Source organism: Carcharhinus amblyrhynchos, chromosome 34 (assembly GCF_965287045.1).
Source record: "Carcharhinus amblyrhynchos chromosome 34, sCarAmb.v2.hapA, whole genome shotgun sequence".
NCBI lineage: Eukaryota > Metazoa > Chordata > Chondrichthyes > Carcharhiniformes > Carcharhinidae > Carcharhinus > Carcharhinus amblyrhynchos.
Genome location: NC_137357.1, coordinates 6,875,939 through 6,895,049, shown reverse-complemented (window position 1 = coordinate 6,895,049; position 19,111 = coordinate 6,875,939). Strand labels below are relative to the sequence as shown.

Sequence of the window (19,111 nt, the reverse complement as noted above, 5' to 3'; positions counted from 1 at the left end):
CGAGCAGTTGCAGGAATAAGGGGCTACAGTTATGTGAATTCAGCTGGAGGAGAATGCATTATTCTGCTTGGGAGCACAGAAAGACTGAGAGGGACTGAGAAAGAGCTGTGAATATTCTGTTCATTTTAGCTTATTCATTCCTGGCACATGGGCATCACTGGCTGGTTCAGCATTTATTACCCATTCCTAGATGCCCTTGGAGGGCAGTTGAGAGTCAACCACATTGCTGTGTCTCTGGAGTCACATGTAGGCCAGACCGGGTAAGGACGGCAGAGTTCCTTCCCTAAATGGACTTTTTCTGACAATTGACAATGGTTTCATGGTCATCACGAGATTCTTAATCCCAGATATTTTTAATTGAATTCGAATACATTCTCCTTGTTTGACATGTATGTTGCCGTGTTTTGCAGTCACGCTTTATAAATAAACAGTTCTCTGACCTCTTACAGAGTGGATACACCCCGCTGCACATGGCCTGTCACCATGGGAACATAAACATGGTGAAGTTCCTCCTCCAGAACAAGGCCAATGTTAATTCCAAAACCAAGGTATGGTCGCTTTCGAACCCGGTTGATGTGGGCAGAGGGTGTGGTCACATCTTGCGTGGGGTCAAACAGGCCAAATCACTGAACAGGGACCCAAACACAGGCAGATTTCGTGTTGGCACCTCCATGGCTGAAGGACCCAGCGAGGAGGTCCAGTCAAACGTTCAATGGCAGTTCGCAGGGGAGGGGGGGAGCGAGAGACCATTGACAGAGGCTCGAGGGGGGAAGACTGGAATTAGTCAGGCCTGAAGGGTTCTCTTGTTCTCCCTGATCCACAAGAAGTGCTGGACGAGGCAGCTTTCCCCTCTGGGGTTGTCCAGTCCAGTCTCCTTTCACCTGCCAACCTTCCCCAGCCCTGGGGCAGCAGTTAGCTTTTAACCAGGCTCCCAGACGGGTATGTTAGCGGCGGACAGAGGGTCACAGCTCGCAGCCTCCTCCTATCTCGGAGCCATCCTGAGAGGGTTCATATCAAACCTCTGTAGATTTAGTTAGCTGATATCTCTCGCACAGATGTTGGTTTGGAATTCCGATTCGATTTCCTGCTGGCTGACACGTCGACTTTTCTGGCACTCCTTGTGGGTCAGGGAAAGCCTTGGGACTGAACTGACCCACAGTCCCGTCCCAGCTGACACGCTCAGCAGTGTGGAGGCACTGGGATCGATCCGGGTGTCAGTGTGGGAATACCGCTCTGTAGCACCCACCAGGGGAGGTCTGAGCGGAGAGCTGGAAGCCATTCCCTGTCTCCCTCCCCATGGGCAGTTGGAGTGGGGGAGAGGGGAATGAATCGGACAGTCACAGTGAGGGGGTGGTCCCAGCCAGAGGCAGGGTAAGCTGACAGTTCCACATGTTTGATTGTTCCCGCTCTCTCTCTCTCTCTGCAGATTGGATACACGCCCCTGCACCAGGCTGCCCAGCAAGGTCACACAGATATCGTCAACCTCCTCCTCAAGCATGGAGCCTCCCCCAATGAAACCAACATGGTATGGCAGCAAACCCTCACCACCGCCTGGGTTAGACCCATGGTCACTGAATGGTCTGACACACACACGCACACACAGTCACTAACATACACATTCTCTCTCTTTCTCACTCTCTCATTCTCTCACTCTCTCTCTCTCTCACTCACTCACTCACTCACTCACTCACTCACTCACTCACTCTCTCACTCTCTCTCTCTCACTCTCACTCACTCACTCACTCACTCACTCACTCACTCACTCTCTCTCTCTCTCTCTCTCTCTCTCTCTCTCACTCACTCACTCTCTCACTCTCTCACTCTCTCATTCTCTCACTCTCACACTCACTCACTCACTCACTCTCTCACTCTCTCACTCTCTCTCACTCACTCACTCACTCACTCACTCACTCTCTCACTCACTCTCTCACTCTCTCTCACTCACTCACTCACTCTCTCTCTCACACACACACAATGACTGAATGAATGTGGGAGTGATGATTTCTTTCACGTGGATTAGAGCTGAATAACTCAGTCTGTAAGTCAGTTAGCTGTATAGCTACTTGATGCTACTGCTGCACATGGGCCACAGTGAGACAGTGGATAGCGTTGCTGCCTCACAGCTCCAGGGACCCAGGTTCAATCCCCAGCTTGGGTCACTCTCCGTGCAGAGTCTGCACGTTCTCCCCGTGTCTGCGTGGGTTTCCTCCAGGTGCCCCAGTTTCCTCCCACAGTCTGAAAGACGTGCTGGTTAGGTGCTAAATTCTCCCTCAGTGTAACCGGAGTGTGGCGATGAGGGGATTTTCACAGTAACTTCATTGCAGTGTTAATGTAAGCCTTACTGTGATGAATAAATAAATCAACAGCACGCAACTGGAGTGAGGAGTGTGTGGTGCCCATCCAGTGACGAGCCAACCTCCTCCAGAGAGCGGGACGGACTGGGTGGAGATGTGTGAGAGAGAAGAGGGATGCCAGCGCTTTTCCAGTTCCCTGTTGCTGAGATGTGCAGCCGGTTCCGATCACTGGTTCCCCGTGTTCTCTCTCCGGAGTAACGTCCTGACTTCCCTTTCAGAATGGCAGCACCGCACTCGCCATCGCCAAGAGACTGGGCTATATCTCCGTGACGGACGTCTTAAAGATCGTCACTAACGAAGCCATCAGCACAGTAAGTGTGATCAGGACTGACTGCTCTACATTCCCCGCGTGAATACCTCTGTTCATCCTGTCACACTGGGGTAGGGTGGCACAGTGGGTTAGCACTGCTGCCTCACAGTGCCAGGGACCCGGGTTCAATTCCGGCCTCAGGTATCGAACTTCACGGAGTCTAAACATTCTCCCTGTGTCCACGTGGGTTTCAGGTGGATTGGCCATGCTAAATTGCCCCTTAGTGTCCTAAGATGTGTAGGTTAGGTGGATTGGCCATGCTAAATTGCCCCTTAGTGTCCTAAGATGTGTAGGTTAGGTGGATTGGCCATGCTAAATTGCCCCTTAGTGTCCAAAGATGTGTAGGTTAGGTGGATTGGCCATGCTAAATTGCCCCTTAGTGTCCTAAGATGTGTAGGTTAGGGGGATTGGCCATGTTAAATTGCCCCTAGTGTCCAAAGATGTGTAGGTTAGGTGGATTGGCCATGCTAAATTGACCCTTAGTGTCCAAAGATGTGTAGGTTAGGTGGATTGGCCATGATAAATTGCCCCTTAGTGTCCAAAGATGTGCAGGTTAGGTGGATTGGCCATGCTAAATTGTCCCTTAGTGTCCAAAGATGTGCAGGTTAGGGGGGTTGGCCATGCTAAATTGTCCCTTAGTGTCCAAAGATGTGCAGGTTAGGTGGATTGACCATGCTAAATTGTCCCTTAGTGTCCAAAGATGTGTAGGTTAGGGGGATTGACCATGCTAAATTGCCCCTTAATGTCAGGGGGACTAGTTGGGGTAAATACATGGGGTTATGGGAGGATAGGGTGGGCCTGTTGTTGGTGCAGGTTCAAGGGGCTGGGTGGCCTCTTTCAGGGATTCTCTGATCTTCCAATAAATTTGATGGTGTAGAGCGTGCAGCTGGATGAGGAAGAGGGAATAGATGGTGTCCAAAGCTATCTGTGTGTGTGGGGAGGTTTGTTTTAAACGTCCCTGGTGTGTGGGCAGATTGAGGGAACAGAGTTCCTATCTCTGTCCTTTCCTGACATTGCTGCTTTGAACTGTGCCGAGTCCCTCGGGTTGACGCGATGCCCAGCTGAAGGATCCAGTCCGGTTACCTCCTGCCCTACCTGTGGGAACCCAACTGGAAGGTAACACATGGATTGGCCGGGAAAGGAGCCAAGGCCATTCCTGATGGCACGGGTGGATGCTGCGTGAGGCCGGTCTATTGGGCTCGGCTGTGAAGCACGCTGCAGCCAAATAGCCTACCGTCTCCACCAAGAGCTGAGAGGCAGGCCGTTGTATCGAGAATTGTATCGAGTGGAAGTCTCACTCACCCCTAACCTCCCTAAAATAGCGTTTGTTTTATTCATTCGTGGGAAATGGACATCGCTGGCTGGGCCATCCCTAGTTGCCCTTGGAGGGCAGTTGAGAGTCAAACACGTTGCTGTGGCCCTGGAGTCACATGTAGGCCAGACCGGGTAAGGACGGCAGATTTCCTTCCCGAAAGGACGTTAGTGAACCAGATGGGTTTTTCCGACAATGGTTTCATGGTCATCAGTAGATTCTTAATTCCAGATTTTTTTTATTGAATTCAAATTCCACCATCTGCTGTGGTGGGATTCGAACCCAGGTCCCCGTTGTTATGGTTCAGATCAGGAAGTGTTTTATGGAGCCCGCCTGGATCATAAGTTTTGCACCTTGAATTTGGCTGGGACAAGCATGAGATGTTCCACTTCAGGGATGATCCCAGTGACCCACTAGGGAGCTTTTATCAAACACAGTTTATTTAAGAATATGGCTAACATGCATGGTAAGAAAATTAGCAAGAGTTTTTATCAATTACAAACAAGAAACAGACAATCATGATAATGTATAACCCTTAACAAAGATATCGACAATGTTCCAATCAAACCAATCCCACAGATAAAACACCCTTTTCACACAGCACAGACTACTGCTCACGTGATATTGGAAATTGAGAACTCTGGTTGAAGTCTGCAGTTCTCTGGATTTACTCTGAACAAAACACCAGAGACACTCTGGTCCAGCCCCCTGTACCAGCAGATCTTCACTCTTCAGGAAAACAAGATCTTGTTTTCAGCTAACCAACAGAATTCTCAAAACAACAGGGAGAGAGGGAAAACACTTCTTTTTAGCTTGCTGTCTCTTCTAAAACTAAAACTCAAATGTGCCGCTCCAAACTGGAAAAAAACTGTGCAGAAACACATGACCATCCTCCTGACAATGCAGGATCATTAAACTAATCCCAAAGTAAACACAAACAACCCCATTTAAACCACTTAAGGAGCAATAAAAGGACTCATTGTAGTTAGCCCGGCAACAATGCTAAAGCTGAGAGCTGAGAAGCACTGACTGTGAGAGCTGCAGAGATCATGATTTAAAAAAAATTAAAGGTACACTAAAATCACACTAGAACCCTTAGTTGAGTTTCTAGATGAATAGTCTGGTGATAATATACCAGGCCATCGACTCTCCAGTGGATACCAGTGAGAGGCATCTCCAAGTTGGTCTGAGTGATGTGAAACTCTTTCAGTTTTCCCCCAATTTAATTGTGTCACTTGCAAAACTGAGAGAGAAAGGTTGTACTGTTGCCTTCATCTATGTAGGATGAGAGCCTCTCTCCTGATGCTGCACTTACAGGGGAGGATGTGACTGGGGTCCTTCTGAAGTAATGATTCGAAATGTTGAGAGTTTGAGGTATTGTGGAGCAGTTGCAGAGAGTTTCCGCTTCCTTTCATGTGGTCACGTTCCCTCGGGGCTGGGCAAGTTTCCTGCTCTCCGTCAGAGAGGCTTTCTCTACGCGAAGAGTTGGGAATGATAACACTTCCCGCGGGATGAACAGGGATTGAGAACTGAAAGCTGCCTCTCAGGACAAAGCAGTGAATGGGCAAACTGAGCGGAGGTGAGGGGTGTGGTGGGGAGGGAGGTCTAACCATGGAATGACGATGGAGGGGAAGTGGTATTGTCACTGGACTAGTAATCCAGAGACCCAGGGTAATGCTCTGGGGAACCCGGTTCAAATCCCACCACGGCAGATGGGGAAATTTGAATTCAATTTAAAAAAACCTGGAAATAAGAATCTACTGATGACCATGAAGCTGTTTGGGGAGGCAATGGCCTTGTGGGATGCTTGCGAGACCAGAGCAGCACAGTGGCATACTAGATAACACTGCTGCCTCACGGTGCCAGGGACCCGGGTTCGATTCCTGGCTCGGGTCACTGTCTGTGTGGAGTCTGCACATTCTCCCCATGTCTGCGTGGGTTTCCTCCGGGTGCTCTGGTTTCCTCCCACAGTCTGAAAGACGTACTGGTTAGGTGCTAAATTCTCCCTCAGCGTAACCCCAAACAGGCTCCAGAGTGTGGCAACTGGGGGATTTTCACATTGCAGTGTTAATGTAACCCTACTTGTGACACTAATAAACTTTAATCAATAAACTTTAACCAGGAACTCAGCTCATGTTCTGGGGACCTGGGACCACGGCAGATGGTGGAATTTGAATTCAATAAAAAAAATCTGGAATTAAGAATCTACTGATGATCATGAAACCATTGTGGGAAAAACCCATCTGGTTCTCCAATATCCTTTAGGGAAGGAAATCTGCCGTCCTTACCCGGTCTGGCCTACATGTGACTCTAGAACCACAGCAATGTGGTTGACTCTGAACTCCTGTCCAAGGACAACTCGGGATGGGCGATGAATGCTGGCCCAGCCAGTGACGCCCATGTCCTACGAATGAATATGTTAAGTAAGATGCTTGATCAGATTAACAGAGTCCTCTGTCTGTGTTTCCCTCACAGACTGTCACAGAAAAACACAGGCTGAGCTTTCCTGAGACTGTGGATGAAATCCTGGATGTATCGGAGGATGAAGGTGAGTGAAGCCATCAGTTATTTCGGGAGAGGTGAAGTATAGACACTGGCCTGTTCAGTACGGGATTCGATGGTAGTCATGATGTGGAGATGCTGGCGTTGGACTGGGGTAAACACAGTAAGAAATCTCTCAACACCAGGTTAAAATCCAACCTGTTTATTTGGTAGCAAAAGCCACGAGCTCCCACTGAACAGATCTCCCCCTCACCTGATGAAGGAGCAGCACTCCAGAAGCGAGTGGCTTTTGCTACCAAATAAACCTGTTGGACTTTAACCTGGTGTTGTGAAACTTCTTACTGTCCATACAGGGTTTATCCTCAGGCAGTCTCAACGATTTCCCTCCTTCTGATCACTCCTCCTGAGTAACAGTCTGGTTCTGTTTGGTCAAAGGTACCCCGTGTGATCGAGATCCCATCCCCATTCAGATCCCAGAGGATTAACAATTGGAAAAGGGCAGATTTTGTGGGAAGGCTGAATGATGAGTTGTTATTGTCAGAGAGCAACTTGCAAACAGAAACATGCCAAGGTAATTGTCCAAAGATGTGCAGGTTAGTGGGGATTGGCCATGCTAAATTACCCCTTAGTGTCCAAAGATGTGCAGGTTAGGTGGATTGGCCATGCTAAATTGTCCCTTAGTGTCCAAAGATGTGTAGGTTAGGTGGATTGGCCATGCTAAATTGTCCCTTAGTGTCCAAAGATGTGCAGGTTAGGTGGATTGGCCATGCTAAATTGTCCCTTAGTGTCCAAAGATGTGCAGGTTAGGGGGATTGGCCATGCTAAATTGTCCCTTAGTGTCCAAAGATGTGTAGGTTAGGTGGATTGGCCATGCTAAATTGTCCCTTAGTGTCCAAAGATGTGCAGGTTAGGTGGATTGGCCGTGCTAAATTGTCCATTAGTGTCCAAAGATGTGTAGATTGGGTGGATTGGCCATGCTAAATTGTCCCTTAGTGTCCAAAGATGTGTAGGTTAGATGGATTGGCCATGCTAAATTGTCCCTTAGTGTCCAAAGATGTGTAGGTTGGGTGGATTGGCCATGCTAAATTGTCCCTTAGTGTCCAAAGATGTGTATGTTGGGTGGATTGGCCATGCTAAATTGTCCCTTAGTGTCCAAAGATGTGTAGGTTAGGTGGATTGGCCATGCTAAATTGTCCCTTAGTGTCAGGGGATTAACAGAGTAATGGGGCTATGGGGATAGGGCCTGGCTGGGATTGTGGTTAGTGCAGACTTGATGGGCTGAATGGCCTCCTTCTGCACCGAGCAATTCTCTTTCGTTGGTGGGAGGACATACTGTTGATTGGATCACAATTGCTGAAGACTGGAAAGCTGCCTCCACTAAACAGGAGCATGGGGGGGTCTGAAATATCACTGTGCTGTATTAGGGGATGGCCACAACACTGGGAACTGAAATTAAATCATTGGCACACATCTCATTGACTGAATTCATTCTACAAGTGTACGTGTTGACAATCAGCTCAGCAGGGGCTAATGGAGTGGAGTGCGGGGGGGCGGGATAGTGGGAGGGAGGGAGGGATGAGCAGGAAACGGGAGTTGACGCCGCAGTGAGGTTACTCATGGTGTTACTGAATGGTGGAGCAGGCTCTCGAGGGGCCGAACGGCCTAGTCCTGCTCCTTGGGTTCCAATGTTTAAGCAGAATCAAACGTTTTAATTACCAGTCCCACCATCACAACCTCCCAACCTGACCAAGTCCCAGGAGTTTGGAAATACCGCATTTGAGGTGGGGTTGGGATGGAAGGGGGAGGGGGGAATGGGGGTGGGGGGGAGTTGGTGGCAGAGTATCCTGGCCATGTTTGTGGAAAGACCCGGGAAGGGTTTGCCAGCAGCGTTGAAGATCCAGAGTGCTGGCCACACCTGGATGGCTGGAATGGTTTGCTAAGGATTGGTGCTATAAGGAAGTGAGGGCAGGAAGCTCTTCTCCGATTGGGAGCCGGGGAAAGGTGTCGCTGGCTGGGCTGTCTCCGGCTCTGCTCAGCGTTACAGAGAGGGAGAGGGAGGCTGCCTCGGGGACCGTTCCCCGATGGGCACACAAACACAACTCACCCCGTCCCCGAAGCTCAGGTTGCGTTGTCTTGAAACTGGGACGCTGAGCTCCCTGGGGCGTCTCGCCCCCACCACCCCCCCCCCACCCCCCACCATCTCCCTCTGTCTGCTCCGTCTCCCCTGTCCGCCCCCCCACCCCCGGCTGCCCCACGTCTCTCCTATCTCCCCATCGTCTCCCCCTGCCCATCCCATCTCCCCCGTCTGCCCCATCCCCACCGTCTCTCCTGTCTCCCGTCACCTGTCACCCGCTGCCCCCGATTCCACCCCCCGACAGCGCCGCCACTCCCCTGCCTGCTCTGTCTCCCCCCTCCCCGTCCGCCTCGACCCTCCCCGTCCGACCCATCCCCTGGTGCGTCTGTAAAAGTTGGTGAGAGTCGTAGCCCAAGAGGCCAAATTTCCTCAGCCTTCTGAGACAGTGGAGGAGAAGTGTCTTCACCCAGAGGGTGGGGAATGTGTGGAATTCACTCCCCACAGGAAGTAGTTGAGGCCAAAAGGTTGTGAGATTTCAAGGAGAAATTCGATCTAGCTCTTGGGGCTAAAGGGATTGAGGGGTATGGGGGTGAAGTGGGGGGAAGTCAGGATATTGGATAATCAGCCATGGTCAAAATGAATGGTGGAGCAGGCTCGAGGGGCCAAATGGCCTCCTCCTGCTTCTAGTTTCCATTATTTGAATCAATAAAAATGAATTGGAAACACCACAAAATAGGAAAGTCCAGAGAGGGTCTCTTGGGAAACATCATTGTGACGGTTTGAATAATTTTCCAAAATGAGGAACATGCCGAGAAGGTGTAATAGTGATAGTCGTTTGCTGGGTGGGATAAGGCAGCATCACTGGCTGAGTGTGCTGGGGGAGATTGACTCCAGCAGACAGGGATTGCACTCTGAGCTGTGGTGTGAATATGGTGACCGGTCACTGAGACTCCTGGTGATTCTTATTCCCTCACCCAGAAACACGGGTCCAGGAGGAAGAGAGCCCGATTAAACAGAGTAAATAACAGCAAACACGCAGGCTGAGTTGAAGAGCAAACAGAATGATTATGTGACTTGTAAGAATGGGAAGATTTGAATGTGATGATGAAAACATGAGAGAGAGAGACACAGAGACATACACATATACTCTCACACACACACACTCACACACACACTCACACACACTCACTCACTCACTCACTCACTCACTCACTCACTCACTCACTCTCTCTCACTCTCTCTCTCACTCTCTCTCTCACTCTCTCACTCACTCACTCACTCACTCACTCACTCACTCACTCACTCACTCACTCACTCACTCACTCACTCACTCACTCACTCACTCACTCACTCACTCACTCTCACACACACACACACTCACTCACACTCCCTCTCTCTCACACACTCTCCCTCTCTGACACTCTGTCTCCCTCTCTCTCTCTCTCACACACACACACATGCTCTCACACTCTCTCTCACTCTCATTCACACACACACACTCTCGCTCTCTCACACTCTGTCTCACACTCTGTCTCATACTTTCACACTCTCTCTCACACACACCCTCACTCACACACTCTCTCTCTCTCACACTCTCTCTCTCACACTCTCTCTCACACTCTCTCTCACACTCTCTCATACACACTCTCTGTCATACACACCCTCTCTCACACACACCCTCTCTCACACAAACCCTCTCTCACACACACTCTCACTCACACACTCTCTCTCTCTCACACTCTCTCATACACACTCTCTCTCATACACACCCTCTCTCACACTCTCTCTCTCACACTCTCTCTCACACTCTCTCTCACACTCTCTCATACACACCCTCTCTCATACACACCCTCTCTCACACACACCCTCTCTCACACACCCTCTCTCACACACACTCACACGTGCCCCCTCTCTGTGGCACACACGCGCGCCCTCTCTGTGGCACACACGCGCGCCCTCTCTGTGGCACACACGCGCGCCCTCTCTGTGGCACACACGCGCGCCCTCTCTGTGGCACACACGCACGCCCTCTCTGTGGCACACACACGCCCCTCTCTGTGGCACACACACGCGCCCTCTCTGTGGCACACACACGTGCCCCCTCTCTGTGGCACACACGCACGCCCTCTCTGTGGCACACACACGCCCCTCTCTGTGGCACACACACGCCCCTCTCTGTGGCACACACACGCGCCCTCTCTGTGGCACACACACGCGCCCTCTCTGTGGCACACACACGTGCCCCCTCTCTGTGGCACGCACACGCGCCCTCTCTGTGGCACGCACACGCGCCCTCTCTGTGGCACACACGCGCCCCCTCTCTGTGGCACGCACACGCCCCCTCTCTGTGGCACGCACACGCGCCCTCTCTGTGGCACACACGCGCCCCCTCTCTGTGGCACGCACACGCCCCCTCTCTGTGGCACGCACACGCGCCCTCTCTCTCTCTCTCTGACACACACGCACACACACAGGGCAGGCAGAAGGAATTGTGTGGGAATTAAGTGGACCCACAGTTAACAGGAGAGAGAGATATAATTTTCTCAATCCCTTGCTGAGGTGTGAGCTGGTTGCAGCTTTGCAAATACAAGCTATTTATCAGCGGAGCTGGTTTAATTCTGAAATAGTCATGATGTGGGTATGCCGGCATTGGACTGGCGTAAACACAGTAAAAAGTCACCTGACGAAGGGGCTAACCCAAAAGCTTGCGAGTATATTATCAAATAAATAGGTTGGACTAAAACCTGGTGTTGTCAGACTTTTTACTTAATTCTGAAAACCAGTAGATTTTTTTCCAATACAAGGCAGCAGTGGTTCAGTGAAGAGCTGTACTGTCAGTAACAGTCCTGTTGCTGCAAGCTGTCCAGTTTCTCATTATTCAGCTGCTTGATGTTTGGACATTGAGTTTTATAACGTGTGTGTGTGTGTGTGAGAGACAGTCTGTATGTGTGTATAGTGCTGTGTGTGTGTGTGTGTGTGTGTGGAGGGGGAGTGGGGGGTGTGTGTGTGTGTGTGTGTGGAGGGGGAGTGGGGGATGTGTGTGTGTGTGTGTGTGGAGGGGGAGTGGGGGATGTGTGTGTGTGTGTGGAGGGGGAGTGGGGGATGTGGGTGTGTGTGTGGAGGGGGAGTGGGGGATGTGGGGGGGTGTGTGTGTGTGGAGGGGGAGTGGGGGATGTGGGGGTGTGTGTGTGGAGGGGGAGTGGGGGATGTGGGTGTGTGTGTGTGTGTGTGTGTGTGTGTGTGTGTGTGTGTGTGTGTGTGTGTGTGTGTGTGTGTGTGTGTGTGTGTGTAGGGGGAGTGGGGGATGTGGGGGGTGTGTGTGTGTGTGTGTGGAGGGGGAGTGGGGGATGTGGGGGATGTGTGTGTGTGTGTGTGGAGGGGGAGTGGGGGATGTGGGGGTGTGTGTGGAGGGGGAGTGGGGGATGTGGGGGGTGTGTGTGTGTGTGTGTGGAGGGGGAGTGGGGGATGTGGGGGTGTGTGTGTGGAGGGGGAGTGGGGGATGTGGGGTGTGTGTGTGGAGGGGGAGTGGGGGATGTGGGGGTGTGTGTGTGGAGGGGGAGTGGGGGATGTGGGTGTGTGTGTGTGTGTGTGTGTGTGTGTGTGTGTGTGTGTGTGTGTGTGTGTGTGTGTGTGTGTGTGTGGAGGGGGAGTGGGGGATGTGGGGGGTGTGTGTGTGTGCGTGTGGAGGGGGAGTGGGGGATGTGGGGGATGTGTGTGTGTGTGTGGAGGGGGAGTGGGGGATGTGGGGGTGTGTGTGTGGAGGGGGAGTGGGGGATGTGGGGGTGTGTGTGTGTGTGGAGGGGGAGTGGGGGATGTGGGGGGTGTGTGTGTGTGTGTGTGGAGGGGGAGTGGGGGATGTGGGGGATGTGTGTGTGTGTGTGGAGGGGGAGTGGGGGATGTGGGGGTGTGTGTGTGGAGGGGGAGTGGGGGATGTGGGGGTGTGTGTGTGTGGAGGGGGAGTGGGGGATGTGGGTGTGTGTGTGTGGGTGTGTGTGTGTGTGTGGAGGGGGAGTGGGGGATGTGGGGGGTGTGTGTGTGTGTGTGTGGAGGGGGAGTGGGGGATGTGTGTGTGTGTGTGGAGGGGGAGTGGGGGATGTGGGTGTGTGTGTGGAGGGGGAGTGGGGGATGTGGGGGGGTGTGTGTGTGTGGAGGGGGAGTGGGGGATGTGGGTGTGTGTGTGGAGGGGGAGTGGGGGATGTGGGGGGGTGTGTGTGTGTGGAGGGGGAGTGGGGGATGTGGGTGTGTGTGTGTGGAGGGGGAGTGGGGGATGTGGGGGTGTGTGTGTGGAGGGGGAGTGGGGGATGTGGGGGTGTGTGTGTGGAGGGGGAGTGGGGGATGTGTGTGTGTGTGTGGAGGGGGAGTGGGGGATGTGGGTGTGTGTGTGGAGGGGGAGTGGGGGATGTGGGGGGGTGTGTGTGTGTGGAGGGGGAGTGGGGGATGTGGGTGTGTGTGTGGAGGGGGAGTGGGGGATGTGGGGGGGTGTGTGTGTGTGGAGGGGGAGTGGGGGATGTGGGTGTGTGTGTGTGGAGGGGGAGTGGGGGATGTGGGGGTGTGTGTGTGGAGGGGGAGTGGGGGATGTGGGGGTGTGTGTGTGGAGGGGGAGTGGGGGATGTGGGTGTGTGTGTGTGTGGAGGGGGAGTGGGGGATGTGGGGGGGTGTGTGTGTGGAGGGGGAGTGGGGGATGTGGGGGTGTGTGTGTGTGGAGGAGGGGGGGGTGAGAGTGAGTGTGTGTGTGTTCTGATGGTGGTCTAAATGCTGCTCCTCTTGCTTTTCAGGCAATCCCCACACTCTGCTAGGTAGGAGTCTGCTTTCAGCTTCAGAAACATCCATCATTGCGACAAATGTGACTCAGGCTGGGGGCAAAATCACATTCCAGGCTACCTCATGCTGACCATAGTGGAGAATAACACATCCTCCCTCTTCCCCCCCGCTGTCATCATGAGCTGTCTTCACACTCCCGCTTTGGGAACGCTGCAATGTTCTGATGTCTTGCTGCCATTTCAGCTTGGGCAGGGGTTGGGGCTGGAGCTGGAGCTGGGCTTGGAGCTGGAGCTAGGCCTGGGGTTGGGGCTAGAGCTGAGACTGGGACTGGGCGTGAAACTGGAACTCAGCCTGGAGCTGGGCCTGAGACTGGGATTAGGCCTGGGGCTGGGCCTGAGACTGGGATTAGGCCTGGGGCTGGGCCTGAGACTGGGATTAGGCCTGGGGCTGGGCCTGAGACTGGGATTAGGCCTGGGGCTGAGCCTGAGACTGGGATTAGGCCTGGAGCTGGGCGTGGGACTGGCCCTGGAGCTGGGCCTGGGACTGGGACTAGGCCTGGGGCTGGGTGCTTACCTGGCCCTTAGCAGGGGTGGTTTTAAGCCACATGGTTGAGAGACTGAGCAGCAGGCACGGTGGCACAATGGTTAGCACTGTTGCCTCACAGCACCAGGGACCCAGGTTCGATTCCCGGCTTGGGTCACTGTCTGTGTGGAGTCTGCACATTCTCCCCGTGTCTGCGTGGGTTTCCTCCGGGTGCTCCGGTTTCCTCCCACAAAGACGTGCGGGTTAGGTGCTAAATTCTCCCTCGGTTTACCCGATCAGGAGTCTGGCGACTGGGGGATTTTCACAGTAACTTCATTGCGGTGTTAATGTCAGCAGGCTTGTGACGCTAATAAATAAGCTGGAGACTCCACCTGGGCGCTGCTTCATCCTGCGCACGTTGACCATCTCTGCAGAGGGAGGGTCATCGAACATTGACTCATCGCAGCGGTTCATGGGGTAGCTCGGTGGCAGGCAGGGAGCAAAGGGCGAGACGGTTGGGGAGGGGTGGTGGGTGCAGGGCGGGGGTTGGAAGGGAAGGAGACCCCGTGTGGAACTGCAAGGCAGGGATCTGGGTGCCACAGTCGGTGACCTCTCGACCTCCTCCGATCCGCAGGGGAAGATGTCCTCGGAGGAGACGCGGGCAAGTACCTGAAGGTGGATGAGTCGAAGGAACGAGAAGATAACTTCCTGTCCGAGAAGAAGGCAGCTGACTTTGATGTGTAAGGTTGACTGGGTTTGTTGTGGGGTGCTGTCACACCGTGAGATATCGGAGCAGAATTAGGCCATTTGGCCCATCGAGTCTGTCCGCGCCTTTAGATCATGGCTGATAGACTTCCCAACCTCGTTTCCCCCCTTACCAATCCAGAGCCGATCGATCTCTGTCTTAAAGATACCCAGTGACCTGCCCTGCTCTGTGGCAATGAGTTCCACAGATCCATCAGACCTTGCGTTCCGTATGGAGCTGATCTATCACCGCACTGCGGTTTGGGAGACTGGAGCCACGGGTCACCCTGCTGTGAGTGCCCCGGTCTGCGTAACCCAGGTGAAGAGATCGGAGACGAGAGGACCCAGACACTTCTACAGACTGAGTTACAACGAACTGGGGAAAGCGTGCGTGCATGTGAGATTGATTGAGGGGGAACGGGAGAGGGACGTTAAGGCGAAAGAAAATGTCTTTTTGATCATTCATTTCCAGGTCTTACTCTCCGGCTGTGCACAGAATGTCGTTCGCTGCTCCGGAGGTGGTCACTGCCAAGGACCAAGTTGCAGTTCAGACACAGCAGGTAAGATGGTAGTGTGGACCTGCCCAGCAGCCTTGGGCTCTGGGCTGATGAGGGGCTGCAAAAGGTTAACCCCCTCACACGTCTCCTCCCCGCCTGGATTGGCCCCCCCCGCTTTGCTTCTGCTGAGTACTATCTCTTCCCTCATGGTGTCAATGCTCTATCGCCAAAAACGGGAAGAGGAGTAGGCCCTCCAGCCTGCTCCGCCATTCAGTGGCTGATCTTTGTGTGGACTCAGCTCCACTTCCCCGCCCGCTCACCGTAACCCCTAATTCCTTTACTGTTCAAACACCTATCTATCCTTGCCTTAAAAACATTCAATGAGGGAGCCTCAACTGCTTCACTGGGCAGGGAGTTCCACAGATTCACAACCCTTTGTGTGAAGAAGTTCCTCCTCAACTCAGTCCTAAATCTGCTCCCCCTTATTTTGAGGCCATGCCCCCTAGTTCTAGTTTCACCCACCAGTGGAAACAACTTCCCTGCTTCTACCTGACCTATTCCCTTCATAATCTTTTATGTTTCTATAAGATCTCCCCATCTCGCTTCTGAATTCCAGTGAGTTTTGCCCCAGTCTACTCAGTCTCTCCTCATAAGCCAACCCTCTCAACCCCAGAATCAACCGAGTGAATCTCCCCTGCACCCCCTCCAGTGCCAGTATATCCTTTCTCAAGTAAGGAGACCAAAACTATACACAGTCAAAACGACAAAAAAGATAACCCCAACTTGTAACATGAAGCTATCAGGGGAGGCAATGGCCTCGTGATATTCTCACTAGACTATTAATTCAGAAAACCCAGCTAATGTTCTGGGGACCCGGGTTCAAATCCCACCACAGCAGACGGTGGAATTTGAATTCAATAAAAAAAATCTGCAATTAAGAATCTACTGATGACCATGAAACTATTGTGGGAAAAAACCAACTGGTTCACTAATGTCCTTGAGGGAAGGAAATCTGCCGTCCTTACCCGGTCTGGCCTACATGTGACTCCAGAGGCACAGCAATGTGGTTGACTCTCAATCACCCTCCAAGGGCAACTAGGGATGGGTACTAAATACTGGCCCAGGCAGCGACACCCATGTCCCACAAATGAATAAAAACATTCTCTGGGAGACACCGATTGCAAGAGCCGCTCCTGACTCCCCACTGATGTCTCCCAGCCTGCTGGAGTAACACAGAGGGTCAGTAGGAACGCCCCTATATCTGTCACAGTCAAGCGGTCTGGGGTCAATGTTGGGCTGTCTGTAAGTCTGAGAGCTTTTCCCCGGGGCACTGAGATAGATGAACTCTCTGTGTGGGACTTAATGACCTTCAGGTTTTTTGATTTGACTTATTATTGTCACTTGTGTTGGGAAACAGTGAAAAGTATTGTTTATTGCGCACTATACAGTCAAAGCATACCGTTCATAGAGAAGGAAAGGAGAGAGTGCAGAATGTAGTGTTACAGTCATAGCTAGGGTGTAGAGAAAGATCAACTTTATACAAGGTAGGTCCATTCAAAAGTCTGACAGCAGCAGGGAAGAAGCTGTTCTTGAGTAGGTTGGTACGTGACCTCAGACTTTTGTATCTTTTTCCCTGATGGAAGAAGGTGGAAGAGACAATGTCCGGGATGCGTGGGGTCCTTGATTACACTGGCTGCTTTTCCGAGACAGTGGGAAGTGTAGACAGAGTCAGTGGATGGGAGGCAGGTTTGAGTGATGGACTGGGCTGCATTCACGACCCTTTGTGATTCCTTGTGGTCTTGGGCAGAGCAGGAGCCCAGACCAAGCTGTGATACAACCAGAAAGAATGCTTTCTATGGTGCGTCTGGAAAAGTTGGTGAGAGTCGTAGCGGACATGCCAAATTTCCTTAGTCTCCTGAGAAAGTAGAGGCGTTAGTGGGGATTTTGTAACTGTAGTGTCAGCCTGGGGAGGGACCAGGACAAGTTGTTGGTGACCTGGACGCCTAAAAACTTGAAACTCTCGACCCTTTCTATTTTGTCCCCATTGATGTAGACAGGGGCATGTTCTCCTTGACACTTCCTGCAGTCGATGACAATCTCCTTTGTTTTGTTGACATTGAGGGAGAGATTATTGTTGCGCAGCAGTTCACCAGATTCTCTATCTCATTCCTCTACTCTGTCTTGTCATTGTTTTAGATCCGACTCACTACGGTCGTGACAACTGCATTGGAGAGGAATTTGGCCGCACAGCCATAGGTGTATAAGGAGGATAGTGAGGGGGGTTGAGGACACAGCCTCGTGGGGCACCGGTGTTGAGGATGATTGTGGAGGAGGTCTTGTTGCCTGTCCTGACTGATTGTGGTCTGTGGGTGAGGAAGTTCAGGATCCAGTGCCTAAGGTTGGTGTAACGTGGCCTCCTTGTGTGTCCCACAGCTGCAGCAGTATTCCATCTCCGTGTCCAGGGACGTGGATGAGGACTCCTTCACGCCCAGCAGTCCGGCCACAGAGACATCTGATAACATCAGCCCAATCGCCAGCCCCATCCACACTGGGTAAGCCGCGTGGCAGAGCTCCCCCCCCACTCCCGATGGCACTTGTCGCTTCATTTCCAATCTGCTCAGAGAGTCCACACCCTCTCCCCCATCAGAGGGAGGAGGGGGATAGGAGAACGTTAATCCCTCACGGTATCTCTCTCTCTCTCTCTCTGTCTCTCTCTAGTTTAATTTTTACCAGTGACAGCAGTGCAGCTCCTGCATTGTACCACAGTACGGATTCTCTGGACAGCCCGAGTGAAGGTGCTGTCCCCTCTGGGTAAGTCAGTCTGGAGGGGAAAGGTGCAGCTTTACCCTGTGCTGCCTCCCCTCCCCTCTCTCTCTCTCTGCGTTGGTTTTATTCCAGGTGCTCAGTGCCTTCCCCGCCCGGGGAAGTGAGACTGAGAGACCAGTCCTCACCCTTCCCTCACGTGGCCCCTCTCTCTCTCTCTTTTCTGTTTCCCTCAGCCTGTCCACCAGCAGTCCAGCTGTGGAAACATCCAGTAATGTCACTCCGGTTGCCAACTCTATCCAGGACAGGTAAGTGAGGCCAGAAAGGCCGTGTGCGGCCTCCCTGAGGCTGCGGTGTGAGCTCCTGAGCCCTGTCCTTTCCCCTCTCTCTCTCTCTGCAGCTGCTTTCCCCCTCCTGCTGCTGCCTCTCAAACCTCCAGCTGTCCTGTCAGCCCTGCGCAGACTCGATCACCTCATTCCCGGCTCGAACACTGCGTTACGCAGATCACCCAGGCAACAGGACCTGGGCTCACAGTGCACAGTGGACACCAGGCCTGTTTCACAGGCCAGAGTAAGAACAGGACCTGGGGTCAAAGGGTGCACTGGAGACAGAGCCTGTGGTCATATGGTCCACTGGGAACAGTGCCTGGGGTCACAGAGCACACTAGGAACAGTGCTGGGGGTCACAGAGCACACTGGGAACAGTGCCTGGGGTCACGGGATGCACTGAGAACAGTGCCTGGGATCACAGAGCACAGTGGGAACAGTGCCGGGGGTCACAGAGCACACTGGGAACAGTGCCTGGGGTCACGGGATGCACTGAGAACAGTGCCTGAGATCACAGAGCACAGTGGGAACAGTGCCGGGGGTCACAGAGCACACTGGGAACAGTACCTAGGGTCACAGGATGCACTGAGAACAGTGCCTGAGATCACAGAGCGCACTGGGAACAGTGTCTGGGGTCACAGAGCGCACTGGGAACAGTGCCTGGGGTCACAGGATGCACTGAGAACAGTGCCTGAGATCACAGAGCGCACTGGGAACAGTACCTAGGGTCACAGGATGCACTGAGAACAGTGCCTGAGATCACAGAGTGCACTGGGAACGGTGCCTGGGGTCACAGAGTGCACTGGGAACAGTACCTAGGGTCACAGGATGCACTGAGAACAGTGCCTGAGATCACAGAGCGCACTGGGAACGGTGCCTGGGGTCACAGAGTGCACTGGGAACAGTACCTAGGGTCACAGGATGCACTGAGAACAGTGCCTGAGAT

At 52.8% G+C, this 19,111-nt stretch overlaps 1 protein-coding gene across 1 annotated transcript in view; it reads left to right on the top strand.

Annotated features, from left to right (window-relative positions):
* LOC145361193 (ankyrin-1-like) overlaps positions 1-19,111 on the top strand; it is a 343,699-nt gene that overhangs the window by 258,732 nt on the left and 65,856 nt on the right. Inside the window, 7 exon segments of the mRNA XM_080216834.1 lie at positions 450-548; positions 1,427-1,525; positions 2,573-2,665; positions 6,452-6,524; positions 14,470-14,575; positions 15,052-15,139; positions 17,510-17,628. Coding sequence (XP_080072960.1) covers positions 450-548; positions 1,427-1,525; positions 2,573-2,665; positions 6,452-6,524; positions 14,470-14,575; positions 15,052-15,139; positions 17,510-17,628 — 677 coding nt within the window.